We start from the raw sequence: 18,408 nt of genomic DNA on the forward strand, positions 1-18,408 counted from the left end.
TATATAAAAGTTTTATTACATCAGGGCCCATCTTTGTGTATTTTATAAGCATCAGCATTATGCAGAGCAAGGCGCAGTTATTCATCATCAGATTTTTTTTAAGAAACTGCTCAATACTGCACTAGCTTTGTGTCCAGTTTAGTTTGTTACACCTGGCTTTAGAAAGATAAAAGTCACTAGAAGCCTCAGTCACTGGAAATAATCCACATATCATCTATATAACCTATAAATCTTAAAGCAGTTTAGCTTTAAAATTGTACATTGCATATTCATGTGCACACCACTTGCAGTTTTAGACACATGTGAACTCTTTACTGAATTAAAGCAAAAAAAAAAAAAAATTACCAGAGGCAGAACAGAGTGCAGTTAATATGCTTGTTCCAGCAGATGTTCATTCCCGTAAATATTAAACGTAACACAAGTTCCTCCAGGAATATGTGGGCAGTAATTTAACCACCTGAATAGGGCTGGTTGGAAACATTTAGGAGATGGGGGGGTTGGGGGGGTAGAATAAGGGGGATGCTGAAGCAGCCAATGGGATTTTTGAGAAACCCGCAGCGAGAATTAAACTGCTTCTAGCGGCGATTTACCTACAGCAGCTCCTCAACGTGAGAACGCGGAGCAACAGATCCCGGAGTGCTCCCCGGGCCACCCGCTCCCCAGGCTACGAGCTGTGAGCGTGGAATAAAGGGACACGCGGGGCGCCGGGGTGGGGAGGAGGAGGCGGAGTACAACTGTGGCGAGGTGTGAAGAAAGGGCCCGAAGGAATTGTGAACCTCGAGGAAAGGAGTCTCCCTGGGCCAAGGCCTCTGGAATTCCCGCACGGAGAAACACTCGCCCCCTGTCCCCGGTGTTCACTTTCCATCTCGGGTGGGAGCGGGTAGGAGACAGAAAAGATGTAGCCGCCCAGACCCGGCGCCTCCAGGCAGGAGGCTGGAGCATCCTCTAAGGGCACTTCGCAGCAGCACCAACTCCAGGGGGTCGCTGGTGTGAACCAGAGGCTCTTAGGGAAGAGGGAGGGCGCAAATGAAGCGAAGGGAGGTGAGAGGGTTCTAGGGGCCGAGGAGTGGATCCCCAGGCACTAGTGACACGTTCTAGAAATCGGGTCTTTTTCTCTCCATGGCTGAGCTCTGCCCCCCGGCTCCCCAGATCACCAGCCCCTGGGCTGGGGCGGGCAGCCCCGGGCGAGAGGACAGGAAAGGGGGGCAAGAAGACGGGAAGGCGGCCGTCCATCCACCCGGGGGAGGCAGGAAGGAGCCGGGGGAGCGGGCGCCCCCGACCCACCCCACCCCCACGGCCGCCGGCCGCTTCGAGCCCCCCGCCCAGGTAAGGGCGCGCGGGCCGCCGCGGCCGCCCCTCACCACTCCCGCGTGCCCAGGCGGCCGGCACAGGGACTCACCACAGCGACTCGAGGTCCCATTCCTGGAGCAAGGCTAAGTCGAAGCTGTCCATGGTGGGAGGTGTCAGCGCCGCCGCCGTTGCCGCCGCTGCCGCCGAGGCTCGGGCCGCCCGCGCGCTGCAACGAAAGGCGCCGCTCAAGGTGCATCCCAGCCGCGCCTGAGCGGCCACCGCCCGCCCGCTGCCCGCCCCCGGGTCGGGCTTCCCTGCGCCCCCCGCCCCCGACTCTCGGCCCGCCGGGCGGGCGGCAGCAGCCGGCGCACTCACCCGCTCCTCGGCTCCCGCGCAGGCACACTCAGGACAGAGCGGCGAGCTCGCCGCGCCGCCGCCGCCGCCGCCGCCGCCACCGCCTCGCCCCCTCCCTCCCCGCGCCCGCCCCTCCTCCCCTCCCTCCAGGCGGCCCGGCCCGCTGCAGCCGCCGCCGCCGCCGCCGCCGCCGCCGCCGCGGTGCTCTGCGCCCGCCCGCCCGCCTCTTTCTCCTCGGGGAGGCGCGTGTGCGCGGGCGAGGCCGAGGCGCGCGCGCGCCGTGAGCCCCGCGCCGCGCCCGCCCCGCGCGCCCGTGCGCTCCCCGCGCCGCTCCCCGGGGTCCCACGGCGCTCGCAGGCCGCGCCGCCCCCTCGCCCCGCCACCCCGCCACCCCCCTGACCAGCCGCCGCCCGGGGCCGCCCGGGGCGCTCCCGGGAGCCGGAGCGAAGGGAAAGGCGCTGGTGCCGAGCGCAGTGGGATGCTGAGCCAGCCGGGCCCGGCCTGCCGCATCTTCTGCCTCTCGCCCTCGCCCGGCCCCACCCGGCCCTGCCGGGGCAGCACGCACTTCTCTTGGGGCCCAGAATTCCTTCCGACCCTGCCAGGCGCCCCCGGGGGCGGTGTGCTTTGCAGCCCTGGAGGGGGTGCTGGGAAATTCCCTGACCGCCCCAGGCACCGGGAGAGTTAACTGAGCTGCCTGCAGCCGCGCTGTAAACAAATCGTTTAAAATATCTGGAGTCAGTAAGTTAAGTGAAAGGGAGGAAACCTCTTCTGACAGGACCTGCAGTTTGGCCTGCAGTGGGGGTCTCACCATCCTCCGGCTGGCCGTCCTGGAAACTAACCTCCTTTCTTTATATTTCGAATAGGGAGGGGGGGGACAGGCCTCTGGGTGTAGATTGCTAACTTGTCACCCCATCTCCTATCTGGAGAGTGGCATACTGTCAGCTGGAGGATGATAGAGTATCATCGTGCCTCCTAAAAATCAGGTCCTTTTTATGATTATTTCCTTGATTGTAAAGAAATCCCCACCCCCCTCCTTACTTTTACAGACATGCTGAGAAGTCCATGCCTAGATCAGGGCCATGGCTCTGTTTCTCCACTGCTGGCCAAAATCAGAACCCTGCCTCAGTTCCCTCTCTTATCCTCTTGGCCACAGCTCTGAAAGCCTCACTCAGGATTCCAGAGAATTCCTGGAGAGATTGGTACAGAGCAATGTGGTTATATCCCATCACTTGCACCAAACCCCCAATCCCTGCAGTATGGGAGGCCTTTCCCAAACGCTCCCCTTTGTTCATTCTCAACAAGAAGGACCACTGACTGGAGCCACCAGAAATCTAGCCCTTGTGCAGAAGTCACAGGATCTCTCCATCAAGCCTCCTCACCTCCCTGACCTCTGAATGAGGATTAACAAAGTCTGGAGAACACTAGAAGAAAAGACCAATGAGAATTCTTACCTATCTGGGTTCTTATTACAAAATGCTCAGCACCCCCGTACTTCCCCCAGCTCTGAAGTAGTCCTTCCTTTATTAGCATCCATAACTAGTGTGCAAAATGTAAAACACTAAGAGAGCGTATCCACATAGTTTGAGAAAATGGATTTGTTTTTTTACAACCTGACAACTCCCAGCCCCTACAAACCTCCCTCATTAGTTGAAGGTAGTAACAAGGCTCAGAAAGAACAAAGAGAATGTGAATAGAGGAGAAAGTACAGGTGTGAAGGGCTGTCTTCCCAAATCCCAGTCTACCGTGCATTTGGGAGAGAAGAAAAAAAAATGTCTTCCTAATATCTCCTCAGCATAAACCTTGTTGGAATTGTTTGCTCTGGCAAAAGTGAGATGCTGGAGACATCCAGACAGCATTCCCAGGAACAAAGGATGGGGGTGCAGGGTGGAGGAGAGTGAGAAGAACAGCCCCTCTCTGGAAGAACTGCAAGTTCCCCTGCCTGAACAAGAAATGCATCCTGTCCCTGGGCTCATGGCTGCAGTTTGGAAGCTTCTCCAGAAAGGAGACCTCCCACCCCTCACAGAGATCTGGCTTTCCTTCCCTTCCCACCACATCTGTTTATACAAAGGAGGGCTGCTGGAGAACAAACAGAACCATGTTTACTGGGAGTCCCATCCTAAGCTTGAAGCTTAAGATACAGACTTGCCCTCACCACGGAGGCTGAAGATAAATAGATGGCCCCGGAAAAGGAAAGAGAGAAAGCACTGGGCGGTATAGAGCTGGTGGAGTGGTTTACTCATAAAAGGCCTCTCCCCAAAAGCCACATAGTAATGGGTAGATTTGTATTTGAATTTCAACACAGTGCCTTGTGTTAATACATGAATGTACTTGAGCCTAAAGCAACTTCAGTGTGGGTATTTAAATATTTTTCTTCAGGAATAGCCCTTATTTTCTGTTTGGGGCCTCCTAACACAGGGGAAGTTGGGTTAATACTTTTATTTCCAGTGTATGTTTTTCTGTATAGTGTCCACTTGGAGAATATGGTCTTTTGAAGAAACCCAAACCATACTGATGGATATCATGTTTACTAAGTTGTCATGGAAATAAATCTAAATTAATAGTATTTACAAGTAAAATGTAGAACAGTTAATGAGAGCCTTTATAAGGTGATCTTTGTATTATTTTATTTATCTGGTATATTAAGATGTTGCCATTATCCTACAGCCCCTAGATACACGTACCAAAACAAGAGCTTAATCCAGTTGTCAAAATTTTAAATCGTTAATAAAAAACAAAAAAAGGTTTGGACTTCCTGGGATTAGAATGCCAAAACTAAAAGGGAGGTGTGTGGGTTTTTTTGTTTTTGTTTTTGTTTTGTTTTGTTTTGTTTGTAAAGGAGGAAGGGGCTACCTAAATTAAAAATAAAAATAAAAACTGGTGTTTCCTCTGAAGCAGATGAAGCTTCTGTGCATACTAAAGACCTGGCGACTTGAGGGACTCTTCTCCTGGGATAGATGCAGATAACGCTCCAGAGAGCTGAATGAAACCCTCCAGCTCTGGAGTCTGGAGAGCCACTGTGGGGAGTTAGCTAAAGGAGGAGCTCTGGGTCAGGGGTATTTTTCTGAGTTAAATGTATGAACGAAAGGGATTGAGAAATGAATCCTACTCAGTCTGGGGCAGGCCTACAAGTGCACTCAGCAAGGGCCCCACTCACGTTCCACCAACCTGGAATTAAAAGTCTCCAAAACAGACCCAGAAGCAAATCTGTGGCATCCAACTAAGATCTCCTTCTGGATACAAACTGAGAGAAGAGAAACCTTGCATAGCCTTTATTAATTCATACCTTATTGTGAAGATGTGGATGCAACTCAGGTCACGATTGTGACCGGATGGGAATTTTCCTTTTATAATCCCACCGCACTCCTAGAAAAATACGCCTGGCTAAAAGCCAGCTGTGCAAGCGGTCTTGCTGGAAGGTCAGGGGAGCCCCCACCCCATGTCCTGCAGCACTGTTTGTCACTGCACCTTCTCTCCTGTTCCAGCAAGGCTGCAGTCACATCACAGTTTGCTTCTCCTTCCAGAGGCTTCTTGAGTGTTTTTAACTGTATCTAGGGAATGCAGGATAAGCCCTCTAGGCTTTCTGCTTGCAAATTACATGCTAATATGTCGAGCCCCAGGACAGCTTGGGTTTTAATCCACCTAGGAGTTCTAGTGTCTTCAGGCCTTTGCCTCTGCACTGGTATCTCAGAGTGGTTCTAGCTTGGGATCTGAGGTGACTCTTTTTCTATTTTTTTCATCATTCACCAGGTCCCGAGCAGATGGTGTGGCTGTGCTGGCTGTCATCACTCCTCCTATGTTTCCATGGAAACATGGGGCATAGGGACCATCTCTGCCTTGGGCTCTCTGACAGTATCCTCTGGTAGAGAACTTGAGCACTCTGGCCCCCTCCCCCTTGCCTGCCCACATCCTGGAGAGTTTGAGGAGGACTTGTGGCCCTGGTAGCCAGGGTCATTTCAGAGATCATCTAAGGACATGCTCCCCACAAGTGGTTGTGAACTGGCTGCAAAACGGAGGGAGAGGGGAAGGAGTGCTGATAGCCTAGTTGTGCAGCAGTTGTGTTGCAATGGTGGCATATTTGGATTATCTATCCCCTCAGCCAGATTCTTTCATGCCTGATTATTGCCCAGATGTCACAAGAGATGCTCCTAAGGTTGCATCTGCTCATCAGGCAAGAGATACTTAATGAGTGTAAGCATGCTACTGGTGTTTTACACTTTACTGACATTCTACCTCCTCCAAGTGCATTCCTTTTTTTTCCTTTGTACAAAACCAGGTTTTCCCTAAGGAATGTACGTACCTTCCTCAAACTTTCCAACATCCTCCTGCCTACATAATTCACTTATATAGCCACTGAGACATTAATTAGATTCAGAAGCCCATGGAAACAGCAGAGTTGGGCAGGGTCAGAGGCCAGGCAGGGCAGAGAAAAGAGCGGGGAAAATGACCCCTTGGGAGAGGGGTAAGGAAGCAGAGGGAAATTTTTCATGCCATTCAAGTACCAAACAAGACAAAGATAATTTCAAAATGTGGTCAACTACCATAACATTGTTTAGAGAATTAAAGTATTGTCCAATTAAAGAGTGCTTTAAAAAAAAAAGTTGATTTGGTAGAAGAATTCCATGCATGTGTCTTTGGTGTTAGCTGCTCCTTATATAGCTGGTACAAAAGACTAGTGTGTGAAGCTCACTACATTTTAAAAAAGAAAAGAAACAAAGCAGGCATATCTACCGAAAACGAAAATACTGGCAAGAAAAGGCATAGGCTAGTCATAAAAGTAGATCAGAGAAGTATTCCTTATCACAGATCATGTATTTCGTGCCATGGTGACCTACTTGGGGGATAATCCCATTATTTGTGATTCGAGAATCCCTTGGTGCTGCTAACAAGAACCAACCATCCTGACTTAAAACTTAATATCCCCACTGGCTCTTTGTCATGCTTCTTCAAGATGTGCACTGGCCATCCGTGCAAGAGTCAAAGACTATTAATCTGTTGAGCACAGGAGACAACTAATCGTAATGATAGCAAACATTTCTATATTATAATATTTCCATATTATCACCGGGTACTGTTCTAAGTGGCAACTCCATTTACTCCTCCTAAAACCACACGGGGTGTAACCGTTGTTTTTGTTTTATAGATGGGTAAACTTAAGGAACAGATAAGCATCACAAACCAAAGCATGGCAGATCGGGGATTAGATTTAGCAGCCACAATACCACACCACCTCCTGTAACTTTTGCCTTAATTGTCCATAGCACTGGAGTGTTCCTATGCCTGCAGGTGCTTAAATAATGAATGTAATACACACCCACTCAGAAGGTGAAAGAGAGCCCTCTACCTCTCTCCATGCAATCTTCCTTCCCCTAGTTTTTGACCTGAGTTCTGCCATGCCACAGCTGGAGAAAGACACACACTCTCCCAAGTCTCAGTGTCTTCCTTTGCAACATGAGAGGGCTGAGTTGGCCATTCTTTGTCTTTGTTGGTTTTTGTCTCTGACAGTTCTAAAATGTTAGAATTCTGTTTTCAGTTGCTCCTCCTGAGCACTGCCAGACAGGAATCCCTGGAGTACGTCAGGAGAGCCATAAATCTTTTTTTGTTTAAAGGTAGGACCTCCTCCTTGGCTTAAACAAATATCAAGGTGTTGGTCTGTTCCAAACAAGAGTGCTTGCTATTCTGTTAAGTGTTCACAGACAGCAAGACCAGAGTGCCCAAGAGGAAGAGACATGGCTTAGGTCTGGGGGGAAATGTGAGAAAGAAGTCATAACATGACTAAAGGTGTCAGACTCTTTTCTCTATAGCACCAGAAAGTATTCAAGCCTGGAGCTGATGGTCCCCATGAAGCCCCTGAAGGACACTGGAGTTGCAAATGGACCAACTATGGCTCAAAGCCTGAAGACAGAGAAGTTTCAAATTATGTGTTGATGGATTAAATACTGATGTGGGCAAAGGGCAGCAGTGTAAGATCCTCACAAGGTCTTTCAGGTAGTGGTATCTCCTGTAGCTCAAAGTCTACAGTGAAGGTCCTCCATCCAGAAAAGAAGAAAAAAAGCAGAGTCTACCTCATCAGGAGACTGACAAGTTATGGCAGTCACTGCTGGTTGCCTACCCAATATGCATCCTCCTCTTATTTATGAACAAAACCTAAGTTTTGTTTGGGGAATTAGTAAGCCCAACTTGCTCTATTATAGCAAGAACTGAGCATATTGCACAGCTTGGGCCGATGAGACATAGTGCAAGTTCTGGAATTTCTTGGGAAGCTTTGCTTTCCTGAAATAGGCATCATCTCTTCCTCTAGGTCACTTCCTTCTTCTTGTCCAGAATGTTATTTGAAGGCCTGAGGTGGAGCATCCATCTTGGACCTTAAGGGCAAAGACCACAGAGTAGAGTTTACAGAACTGAGGTTAAAAGGAGGCTACATCCTTGATGGTTTTTTTCACACAACTATACCATCTTCAAACCACCTACCTGTCTCTGGACTTTTGGGGACAAAGTAAAACTCTATTTGGCTGAGCCACTGTAGTCATGTTTTGATTCTTATAGCTAACGGATAGAGAAGTCACGGTCCCTCCCGTGTGCCTGACACACTGCAACATACAGTCAGGTCTTCCAGCAGTCCCAGCCTACATGCTCCAGCAGAGGCAGCACTGCGAGAGGCCCAGCTGTGATTTGGAGAAGGCTACGTTTGCTTTCCTAAGTATGCTCACGCCAGAATCATCAGGGTTCACTCCAGTTATGTGAAACTATGCTTGATTGTCTGAAGACTGATTAATTTGGCTTCAGCATTTTTTTAATATTCCATATTAATAATTATTTATTTTCATGTTATTTATTTACTTGGTTAAGTTACAGTTACATCTTCAGAGGGATATTAGAAAATCTCATTTCTGGAAAATAGTGCAGGAATAATAATAGTCAGCCTTTCTTGTGTCCTTGCCACATACATAAAAATATGCATGCTTCAGACTCAGTCATTGTTTCTACCAATAAACTAATTACCACTGTATGAAGCTGATTTACTTCAGAAGGAGTTTAGGAAAACAACTAATTAAATACAGTATTTTGAAATATAAACTACATTACAGGGTTAAAACCCTCTAATAAAATTGCAGAAGCTTGAAATTTGGAAGAAACCATAGAGGCTCTCTCTAGCTAACCTTCTACCCCATGCAGGAATGACTTCCAGATCAGCCCTGGTATGTTCAGCCTACACATGAGCATTTCTTTTTTCTTTTTTCTTTTTTCTTTTTTTTTTTTTAAGATTTTATTTATTTGACAGAGAGAGAGAGAGCACAAGTAGGCAGAGAGGCAGGCAGAGGGAGAGGGAGAAGCAGGCTCCCCGCTGAGCAGGGAGCCTGACGCAGCGCTCGATCCCAGGACCCTGGGATCATGACCTGAGCCGAAGGCAGCCACTTAACCAACTGAGCCACCCAGGCGCCCCACATATAGGCATTTCTAATGATAGGTAGCTCACTCTGGTGAAAGGCGTCCTATTCCAGAACAACATTCTTCCTTATATTTATGAATCCCAAACTGATTTCCCTGTAACTGTATATAGCACATTACTAACTTGCAGTAAGTCCTCAGAGCTCAGTTTCACTGAATTCCTTCCCTGGGTGCTCCATATATTGGGACGTATGGCCTCAATTAATTTCATTGACACCTTTGGAAGAGGGAATTCCCTGTCCAATCGGGAATACTGTACAGAGAAGGAGAGCCAGTCTCTTAAAAGGAACACGTGGATAGGGAAATGAGAGAAACCTCACCTTCTTCCAACTGATAGCTGGTTCCTTGTCAGAAGGGAGTTTTAAAAAGAACTTGAGCTAGCCACAAGAAGGAAAATGCACGCCACAAGATGAGGGTGGGGGGGGGGGCAGACAGCAGGAAACTCCTCAAAAGAAAGATACCTCCCTGCTGGATCTCAAGAAAGAAGTTGCACATTGGGAGGTAGCAAATGGGAGCCCAAGATCATAGGAGGAGGGTACAGTGAGGACAGGAAGGAGCCCTGATTAAAGCTATGAGTCTAAGGGTCAGGCCCACCCTTGAATAAAGAGAGCAGCTCTTTCAAGGGATGGTTTCCAGCGTTTTTCCAAACCCCCAACACTCCTGTGATGCTTATTATAATAAGCATCTGTATACTTAGCACAGACAGTTACATTTTTATGAATTTAACATTACTTTCTGTCACTCTCTAGACAACAATATGAGGTTTATTACAACATAAAGGGAGATTCTTCCTCTTGGTCCCGAGTGAGTATCAGCCCAGATCTCTGTGCTGTCATCCCTGTCATCCTCCTCTAACAAATACAACCCCAAGTCAAGGATGAAGTCACTGGGGATACTTACCCAAGCCTAGGCCTTGGGCTCAGGTTCCATGATCACATAAGTCCTTTCAGATATTTATTTACCTAACAAACATTATTGAATAGTTAATACATGCCAATCAGTGGGTTAAGAAATAGAGGAGGGAGAGGGAGAATTATTTTTAAAGTTACAAAGCCCACAGTCTAGGCGATAATGCACATATATCTTCATTCACTTACTCATTCTTGAATTGAACAAATATTTATCGAGCCAGTTTTGTGCTCAAAACTATGCTAGGCACTCAGGTTACCACACTAAGTGAAACAGACATGGTCTCACTTGAGGAGGGGTATCGATTATGTTATAATGTGAGTAGTGTTATGATGAGAGAAGTGCAGGTACTCAGGAAGATCTTTCTAGAAAGAATGACTGACTTGTGTTCCAAGTCATGAATGGACTTTTCCAGAATAAGGTGGGTGGGAGAGGACGAAAAAGAAAAACAACCTCTGTATGCCATTCCGTGTCACCTGCTACGACAGAGGCGTGTCTTCAAAGCTATCTGAGCAAGAGCAAGTGGGTGATGACTTCTGCCTGAGGCACTCTTAAAGGGCTTAATAGAGAAAAGAACATTTAGGTTGGGTCTGAAAGAGAGAGCCAAGCAGGACAGGTGGTAGTGATGGAAGAGCATTCCAGGCAGATGAAAAGTACGTGACAGAGTGCAGAGGCAAGAAGCATGTTGGGTTCCAATGCCGGAGAAGGCTCTATGTGGTCAAAGCCCTGCCTTGGGCTGGGCGGTGGGGAGTGGGGGGGCGGTTGTAGTAGTCAGTGGGTCATGTTCAGGTGGGAGCAGAAGCAGAATGAAGGGAGAAGGGAAAAGGAGCCAAGGACAGGGCAAGAGATTGGAGCCAGTTGGTGAAAAACCCTGTTTTGCCGTTGTGAAAACATTTTAAGGGGGCAGGAAACGAACATCATAGATTCAGTAAAGCAGCAAGTGAACAGCAGCTGCCAAACCCAGGGTGACAACTGAGAACTGAAAAGAGGAAATGGTTTCTGAGAAACCAGAGAAAGTATTTCACAAAGCACTCAGCCCAGTAGTTTTTCTTTTTTGTTGTTGTAAAATCAAGCAAGACTATAAACCCCTTCCCTCAGCACAGGGCTGACCACATCATTTGCAGAGCCTAGAGCAAAATGAGAATGTTGAGCCCCTTTTGCATAAATTAGTAAGGATTTCAAATAATGACAAGCACAGGACACTTCTAAGTGTGGGGCCCTTGGGTGACTGCCTGGGTCACACGTTCACAAACCTGGGGCTGCTGAGATACTTTTATGCTCTGGGGCACATTTTCACTAACAGGGTGAGTGAATGCTGGTTCCTTGGGGCCTGTCACAAGGACTGGCTGAGCAGTGCATCTAGAGCACAGTGCTGCACCCATTCGGTTTGCACCAGGCAAGCCCCCTCTGCACTTGAGTTCATTCCAAAATGAAAAAGTCTTTTTTTTCCTGATAATATTGAAAATACGCACAAAGGAAGACAATTCAAGCCATACCCAGCTGTACGTGGCAGGGGAAAATATTAAATGAGAAGTACTTTCAATCTTTCTCTCCCCTTTATAAGAGCAGGTCCTCAAAAGGACTTGTTGTTTGCTAAGCAAGATGGAGGAGAGGGAAACTGAGGGAAGGGGGAAATTGTTCTTCAAAATAAAACAAAAAAATGACAGGAGTACAGGAAGAAATCAAGAACTTGGCTAGAGGAGAAAGGGAAAGGAAGGGGCAGCAACTAAAGTGAACAGAAATTTGGGGAAAGACAGAAATATCTAAATGGGATTTCAGAAAGTTTTGGAATATGATGTAATTGCATTCTCCAGCCTCCTAATGAGCTTCAAATAAAAAAACTGCACTGCTCATCAAAGTTTAGGAGACAGAGGGGTGTGTGTGTGTGTGTGTGTGTGTGTGTGTGTGTGTGTGTGTGTGTGTGTGTGTGTGTTAGGGGATGTGGTTTTCACCAAATATCTGCAGATTAGAATTATCTAGGGGAAAATTCCAATGGCCCACCCCACCCCAAGACAGCCTGAGGATGAACTGGTGTGAAGTACTTTGGAGAGTCCCTGACTGGGGAAAGCTACCACACCACTGGCCAGGATAAGGTGTCTGTTTTGGCCCTAGCCCAAGTCTTTTTCTTTGGTGACCCTGTCATTTCCATTGGTCTATTTGTCTAGCCTTGGGGTCAGTTCCACACTTCAACTACTGTTGCTTTAGAAAAGACTCCGATGGCTGGTAGAACAAGTTACGCCCAGCTTGCTCTTCTTTAAGATAATCTTCGGGTCACCTGGCTGGCTCAGTTGGAAGAGCATGCAACCCTTGATCTCGGGGTCGTGAGTTGGGTGTAGAGATTATGTAAATAAATACAAACTGTTAAAAAAAGGAAATCTTCTATTCCTAGCCCTTTGTTTTTCAGTAATATTTTGGAATCAACTTGTCAGGTTACACACAAACACATGCACAGAAAAAAAAAAAAACATGTTAGCACTTTGACAGGAATAGCTTTGGATATATAGATCAATTGGGGAGAACTAGTATTTCAACAACATTGAGTATCCTATACCTGAACATGCTTTTTCCCTCCGTTTATTTAGATTTCCCTTTATTTATATTAATTTCCACATCATTCTGTGTAGAGATCTTGCATATCATGTTAGACTCTTTTTTCTCTAGATGTCTGATTAAACTAATCTATTCAGTCTAATAATTTTTCTGTAGTCTTATTATTTCCTATGTACACAATAATTCAACAATATCATGTGAATGATGGCTGTTTTTTCCCCTCTCTGCAATCCTGACACCTTAACTTATCAGGTGGAACTTTAAATACAATATTGAGTAGAAGCAGTAATGATGGGCACCCTTGTCTTATTCCTGGTTTCAAAACTAAGGATTCTTTGTAGACATTTTATTAAATTAAGAAATTTCCTTTCTGCTCTTAGTTTGTTAACTTTATAGCTCTTATTGTTGTTTATTGAAATCATGAATTGGGGACGCCTGGGTGGCTCAGTGGGTTAAGCATCTGCCTTCAGCTCAGGTCATGATCCCAGGGTCCTGGAATCAAATCCCACATCGGGCTCCTTGATCAGTGGGGAGCCTGCTTCTTATTCTGCCTGCTCTGCCTGCTTGTGTTCTCTCTCTCTGACAAATAAATAAAATCTTTATTAAAAAAAAGAAATCAGGGGTGCCTGGGTGGCTCAGTTGGTTAAGCGACTGCCTTCGGCTCAGGTCATGATCCTGGAGTCCCTGGATCGAGTCCGGTGTCGGGCTCCCTGCTCGGCAGGGAGTCTGCTTCTCCCTCTGACCCTCCCGCTTCTCATGTGTTCTCTCTCTTTTTCTTTCTCTCTCAAATAAATAAATAAATAAAATCTTAAAAAAAAAGAAATCATGAATTGATGCTGCATTTTAAAAAATATTTTCTGTGGCCTGTTAAAATGATTCCACTGTTTGACTCATTTTTTTCTATTAATGGTTAATGTAGTTAATTACATTTATTAATTTTCAAAAGGTAAACCAGCCTTGTGTTCTGGAGTAAATACAACTCAGTGGTGATGCATTACTTGTTACATATTTGTTGTTGGAATCAATGTGCTACTTGGCCAGGGTGGGGAATTTCTGCATCAATGATCATGAATAAGTGAGTCAAATTTTCCTATTTTGAAGTGACCTTATTAGCTTTTGCCAAGAAAGCCCTTGAAAATGAATTGGGGAGATTTACCTCTTTTTCTTTGTATTCTCTGGGGAGTTTGTGTACTATTGGCATGATTTCTTCTTTAAGAAGTTGGTGGCATTCACCAGTAAAGTCATCTGAGTCTACAGAGTTTTCTTTGAAGGAAATTTTTAAATTACAGATTCAATTTTTTAATCATTTAAAGTCAATTTTCTGTCCATTTTGGTAAATTATATTCATCTAGAAAGGTGTCTAAATCATGAAAATTTTCAAGTTGATTGTCATAAGTTAGGATATTTACTAAACAGCTCCTTAATATCTGTCAGATCTGTAGTTAGCCCCTTTTCAGTCCTTCATCACATATTTATGGCTTCTCTCCCTCTGTCTCTATCAACCTCCCTAGCACTTTATCAATTTTATTAGTATTTTCAAAGAATTACCTTTTTGTCTTTGACCGCTACTATCATATGTTTGCTTTCTATTTCATTCATCTTTATCGTATCCTTCATTTGAATTTATTTGGTTGTGATTTGCTGTTCTTTTTCTAATTTCTTGAGTTGGATGCTTGGCTCCTTGATATTTGGTCTTTCTTCTTTTCTAACATATGCATTTAGTGCTATACATTTTTTGTCTAAACACAACTTTAACTGCATTCTATAAGTTTCAATGTACAGAACTTTCATTATCTTTTTAAATTTGTAGCCTTTTCTTTCTTTCTCTTGCCTAACTTCTCTGGCTAGGACCTCCAGTACTATGCTGAAGAAAAGGGGTGAGCGTGGGCATCCGTGTCTTCTTCTTGATCTTAGAGGAAAAACTTTCAGCTTTGCACCATTGAGTGTGATGTTAGCTGCAGGTTTGTCATATACGGCCTTTATTATATCAAGGTACATTCCCACTATAGTTGAGAGTTTGTTTGAGAGTTTGTTGGTTGAGAGTTTTTATCATGAAAAGATGTTGAGTTTTGTCAAATGACTTTTCTACATCTATCGAGATAATTATATGATTTTTATCCTTCATATTGTTAATGTGGTTATCACATTGATTTGCAAATGTTCAACTATTCTTGCATCCTGGGAATAAATTCTCACGTGACCATGGTGTCTGATCTGTTTAATGTGCTCCTGCATTTGGTTTGCTAATATTTTGTGGAGAATTTTTGAATCTGTGCTCACCAGGGATATTGGTCTATAACTTTCTTATAGTGTCCTTGTCTGGCTTTGGTATCAGCATAATACTGGCCTCAAAAAATGAGTTTGAAAGTGTTCCTTCCTCTTCTATTTTTTGGAAGAATTTGAGAAGGATTGGTATTAAATCTTTAAGTGTTTGGTAGAATCCGCCAGTGAAGACTGAGCTTTTCTTTGTTGGGAGATTTTTGATTACTCATTCAATCTCCTTATTAGTAATTGGTCCATTCAGATTTTCTATTTATTCATGATTCAATCTTGTTAGGTTGTATATTTCTAGGATTTGTCCATTTCTTCTACATTATCTAATTTGTTGGCATATAATTGTACACACTGGTCTCTTTTAATCATTTATATTTATATGATATTCATTGTAATATCTCCTCTTTCATTTATAGTTTGAGTCCTCTCTTTTTTCTTAGTAAGTCTAACTAAAGTTTTGTCTGTTTTGTTTATCTTTTAAAAAGAAAACAGTTCTTTCATCATTTTTTTCTATTCTCTTTTTAGTCTCAATCATTTATTGCCATTCCTTGTTATTTCTGTCATTCTACTAATTTTGGGCTCAGTTTGTTTTTCTTTTACTAGTTCCTTGAGGTATAAAGTTAGGCTGTGTATTTGAGATCTTTCTTTTTTCTCAATTTTTCTCAATTTTTGCATCTCATCAGCTGTCATATGTTGTGTTTTCAATTTTATTTGTCCCAAGATATTTTTTTAATTTCCCTTCTGATTTCTTTTTGACCCACTGGTTGTTCAGTAGTATGTGTTTATATCCAAATATATGTGAATTTTCCAGTTGTCTTTTTGTAATTGATTTCTAGTTTCATATCATCGGGGTCGAAAAGATGCTTGATACAATTTCAATCTTCTTAAATCTATTAAGACTTGTTTTGTGGCCTCACAACTGATCTATCCTGGGGAATGTTCCAAGTATACTTGAGAAAAATATATATTCTGTTGCTGTTGGATGAAATGTTCTATAAATGTCTGTTAGGTCCATTTGATCCGATGTGTAGTTTCAATCAGATTTTTCCATATTGATTTTCTGTCTGAATGATTTATCCATTGTTGAAAGAGGAGTATTGAAGTCCTCCATTACTGTATTGCTATTTCTCCTTTAAATCTATTAATATTTGCTTTGTATATTTAGCTGTTCCTATGTTGGGCACACAGATATTTACTGTTATATCATCTTGATAAATTGACCCCTCTATCATTATATAGTGACTTTCTTTGTCTCTTGTTACTTTTTGGCTTAAGGTCTATTGTGTTTGACATAAGTATAGCTATCCCTGTTTTCTTTTGGTTTCCATTTGCATGGAATACCTCTTCCCATCTCTTCACCTTCTATACATTTAGTCCTTAAAGCTAAAATAAGTCTCTTGTAGACAGCATATAGCTGAGTCCTGTTTTGTAAATCCATTTTGCCACTCTACATCATTTTTCCCCCTCTATATTCTTTTGATTGAAGAATTTAGTCCATTTATATTTGAAGTAATTATTGACAAGTTTGGAGTTACCCTTGCCATTTTATTATTTTCCTGTTGCTTTGTAATGTTTTTGTTCCTTTATTCCTCCCTTCCTCTCAGTCTTTGTGATTCAGTGATTCTCTATGGTGGTATGCTTTGATTCCTTTCTCTTTATGTTTTGTGCATGTACTACAGGCTCTTCCTTTGAGGTTACCATGATGCTCACGTAAAACATCTTATATTTATGGCAGTCTACTTTAAGCTGATAACAGCTTCACTTTGAATGCAAACAAAAGCTCTACATTTTCACCCTCCCCTCATCTTATGTATTTGATACCACAATTTACATTTTTTACATTGTGTATCCATTAACAAATTATTGAAATTGTAGGTATTTTTAATACTTTTGTATTTTAATCTTCATTGTAGAGTTATAAGTGATTTATCCATCACCATCACATTAGAGTACTCTTAATTTAACTATATATTTTCATTTGCCCCTGAGTTTCATACTTTCTTAAGTTTTCCTGCTACTATTTAGTGCCCTTCCATTGCAGCTTCAAGAACTCTGTTGAACGTTTCTTGTAGGGCCCATCTAGTGGTGATGAACTCCTTCAGCTTCTGTTTGCCTAGAAAACTCTTTATCTCTCCTTTAGTTCTGAAGAACAACTCTCCTGGGTAGAGTATTCTTGGTTGACAGTGTTTTTCTTTCAGCACTTTGAATATATCATCCCACTTCTTTCTTCTTTCAGGTTTTCTGCTGAAAAATCCGCTTATAGTCTTATGGGGGTTCCCTCGATATAACAAGTTGCCTTTCTCTTGCTGTTTTTAAGATGTTCTCCTTGTCTTTAATGTTAGACCCTTTACAATGTGTTGGTGAAAAAAGTTTTTTGTTTTTTTTTTTAATTCATCTTATTTGGTACTGTTTGGGCTTCCTTGATCTGGATCTCTGTTTCTTTCCCAAGTTAGGAAAGTTTTCAGCCATTACTTTGAACAACCTGTACTTCTTCTGGGACCCCTATAATGTGTATATTGGGTTTTTTGGTGGTTTCCCATACATCTTGTAAGCTATCTTCAATGTCTTTAATTCTTTTTTCTTTTTGGTCTTCTGATTGAATTCTACTGTCTGTTTTCATGCTCTCTTATCCTTTCTTCTCCATGATCTAGTTTGTTCTTTAAATCCTTCATTATTTTTTTTTTCCAGTTAAGTTATTGTATTCTTCAGCAACGTGATTTCTGTTTGGTAATTTTTTATATTTTCTATCCCTTTGTTGAAATTCTCACTTTGTTCATATGTTGTTCTCCTGACCTCAGAGAACATCTTTGACTGTTATTTTGAACTTTCTGTCAGGTAAATCACTTATCTCCACTTCATTAAGATCTGTTTCTGGGATTTATCTTGATCTTTTGTTTGAAGAATTTTCCTCTATTAATTTTTCTTGACTTTTTATGTTGGTTGTTGTGCATTAGATAAAACAACCACTTCTCCCAGTCTTGACAGAATAGTCTTGCTAGGAGATGAAACTTGTCAATCACCCTGGCCTGAGCTCCTGGTTGCCTCTCAAACTTTTGTGATTGTCCAACCTGCTTTCTTTATTCTAAGTGGCTCTCAGTATTTGAGGGTGTACCAAGATCTGTCAGTGTCCCTAAAGGAAGAATTGTATTTAGCAGCTAGATGCAGTATAATTGGAAGCTAGACCCTCAAACAGCATCAGGAAAGTAGGTATTTAAACCTCTTCCAGGGAGAAACTGGGAGAGAGTGTTTTTGCCTACTCCCTTTGCACTGGGCCCAGGTGTATAGCTGCAATGTGGTGTCTGTGGGACTTGTGAATGGAAGCCCAGTTGGCTATCTGAGCTGGGTGATCTGGGGACTTATCCCTCAGGAGCAGAGCAAAAGCTGCATGCAGATATGTGTGCAAACTCCTTCCAGGGAGTTACTGGTGACTTGGAGCATGTTAGAGGGAAGAAGAAGTAGGTATCTGCTGGTTTCTCCAGTTTCAAGAACAGATCACAGCCAGCCTCAAGATGTATACTAAATTAGAGGTCTGATCCTGAGGCAACAACTTTCAAAGTTTGCAGATGATCCCCTTCAGGAAGACCT

The 18,408-nt window shown here is 43.7% G+C and overlaps 1 protein-coding gene across 6 annotated transcripts in view; it reads right to left on the reverse strand.

The window, feature by feature from the left end:
- The window catches only part of AFF3 (ALF transcription elongation factor 3), a 565,487-nt gene that overhangs the window by 525,095 nt on the left and 21,984 nt on the right, over positions 1-18,408 (reverse strand). For all 6 annotated transcript variants that reach the window (XM_028103928.2, XM_028103927.2, XM_028103926.2 and 3 more), the window contains exon 2: positions 1,400-1,516. In XM_028103928.2, the coding sequence (XP_027959729.1) occupies positions 1,400-1,452 (53 nt within the window). In that variant the 5' untranslated portion in view covers positions 1,453-1,516. The remainder of the gene's footprint in view (positions 1-1,399; positions 1,517-18,408) is intronic.

The sequence above is a fragment of the Eumetopias jubatus genome, unplaced genomic scaffold (assembly GCF_037043125.1).
Source record: "Eumetopias jubatus isolate StellerSeaLion01/CBP00866 unplaced genomic scaffold, mEumJub1_p1.0 scaffold_9, whole genome shotgun sequence".
Lineage (NCBI taxonomy): Eukaryota > Metazoa > Chordata > Mammalia > Carnivora > Otariidae > Eumetopias > Eumetopias jubatus.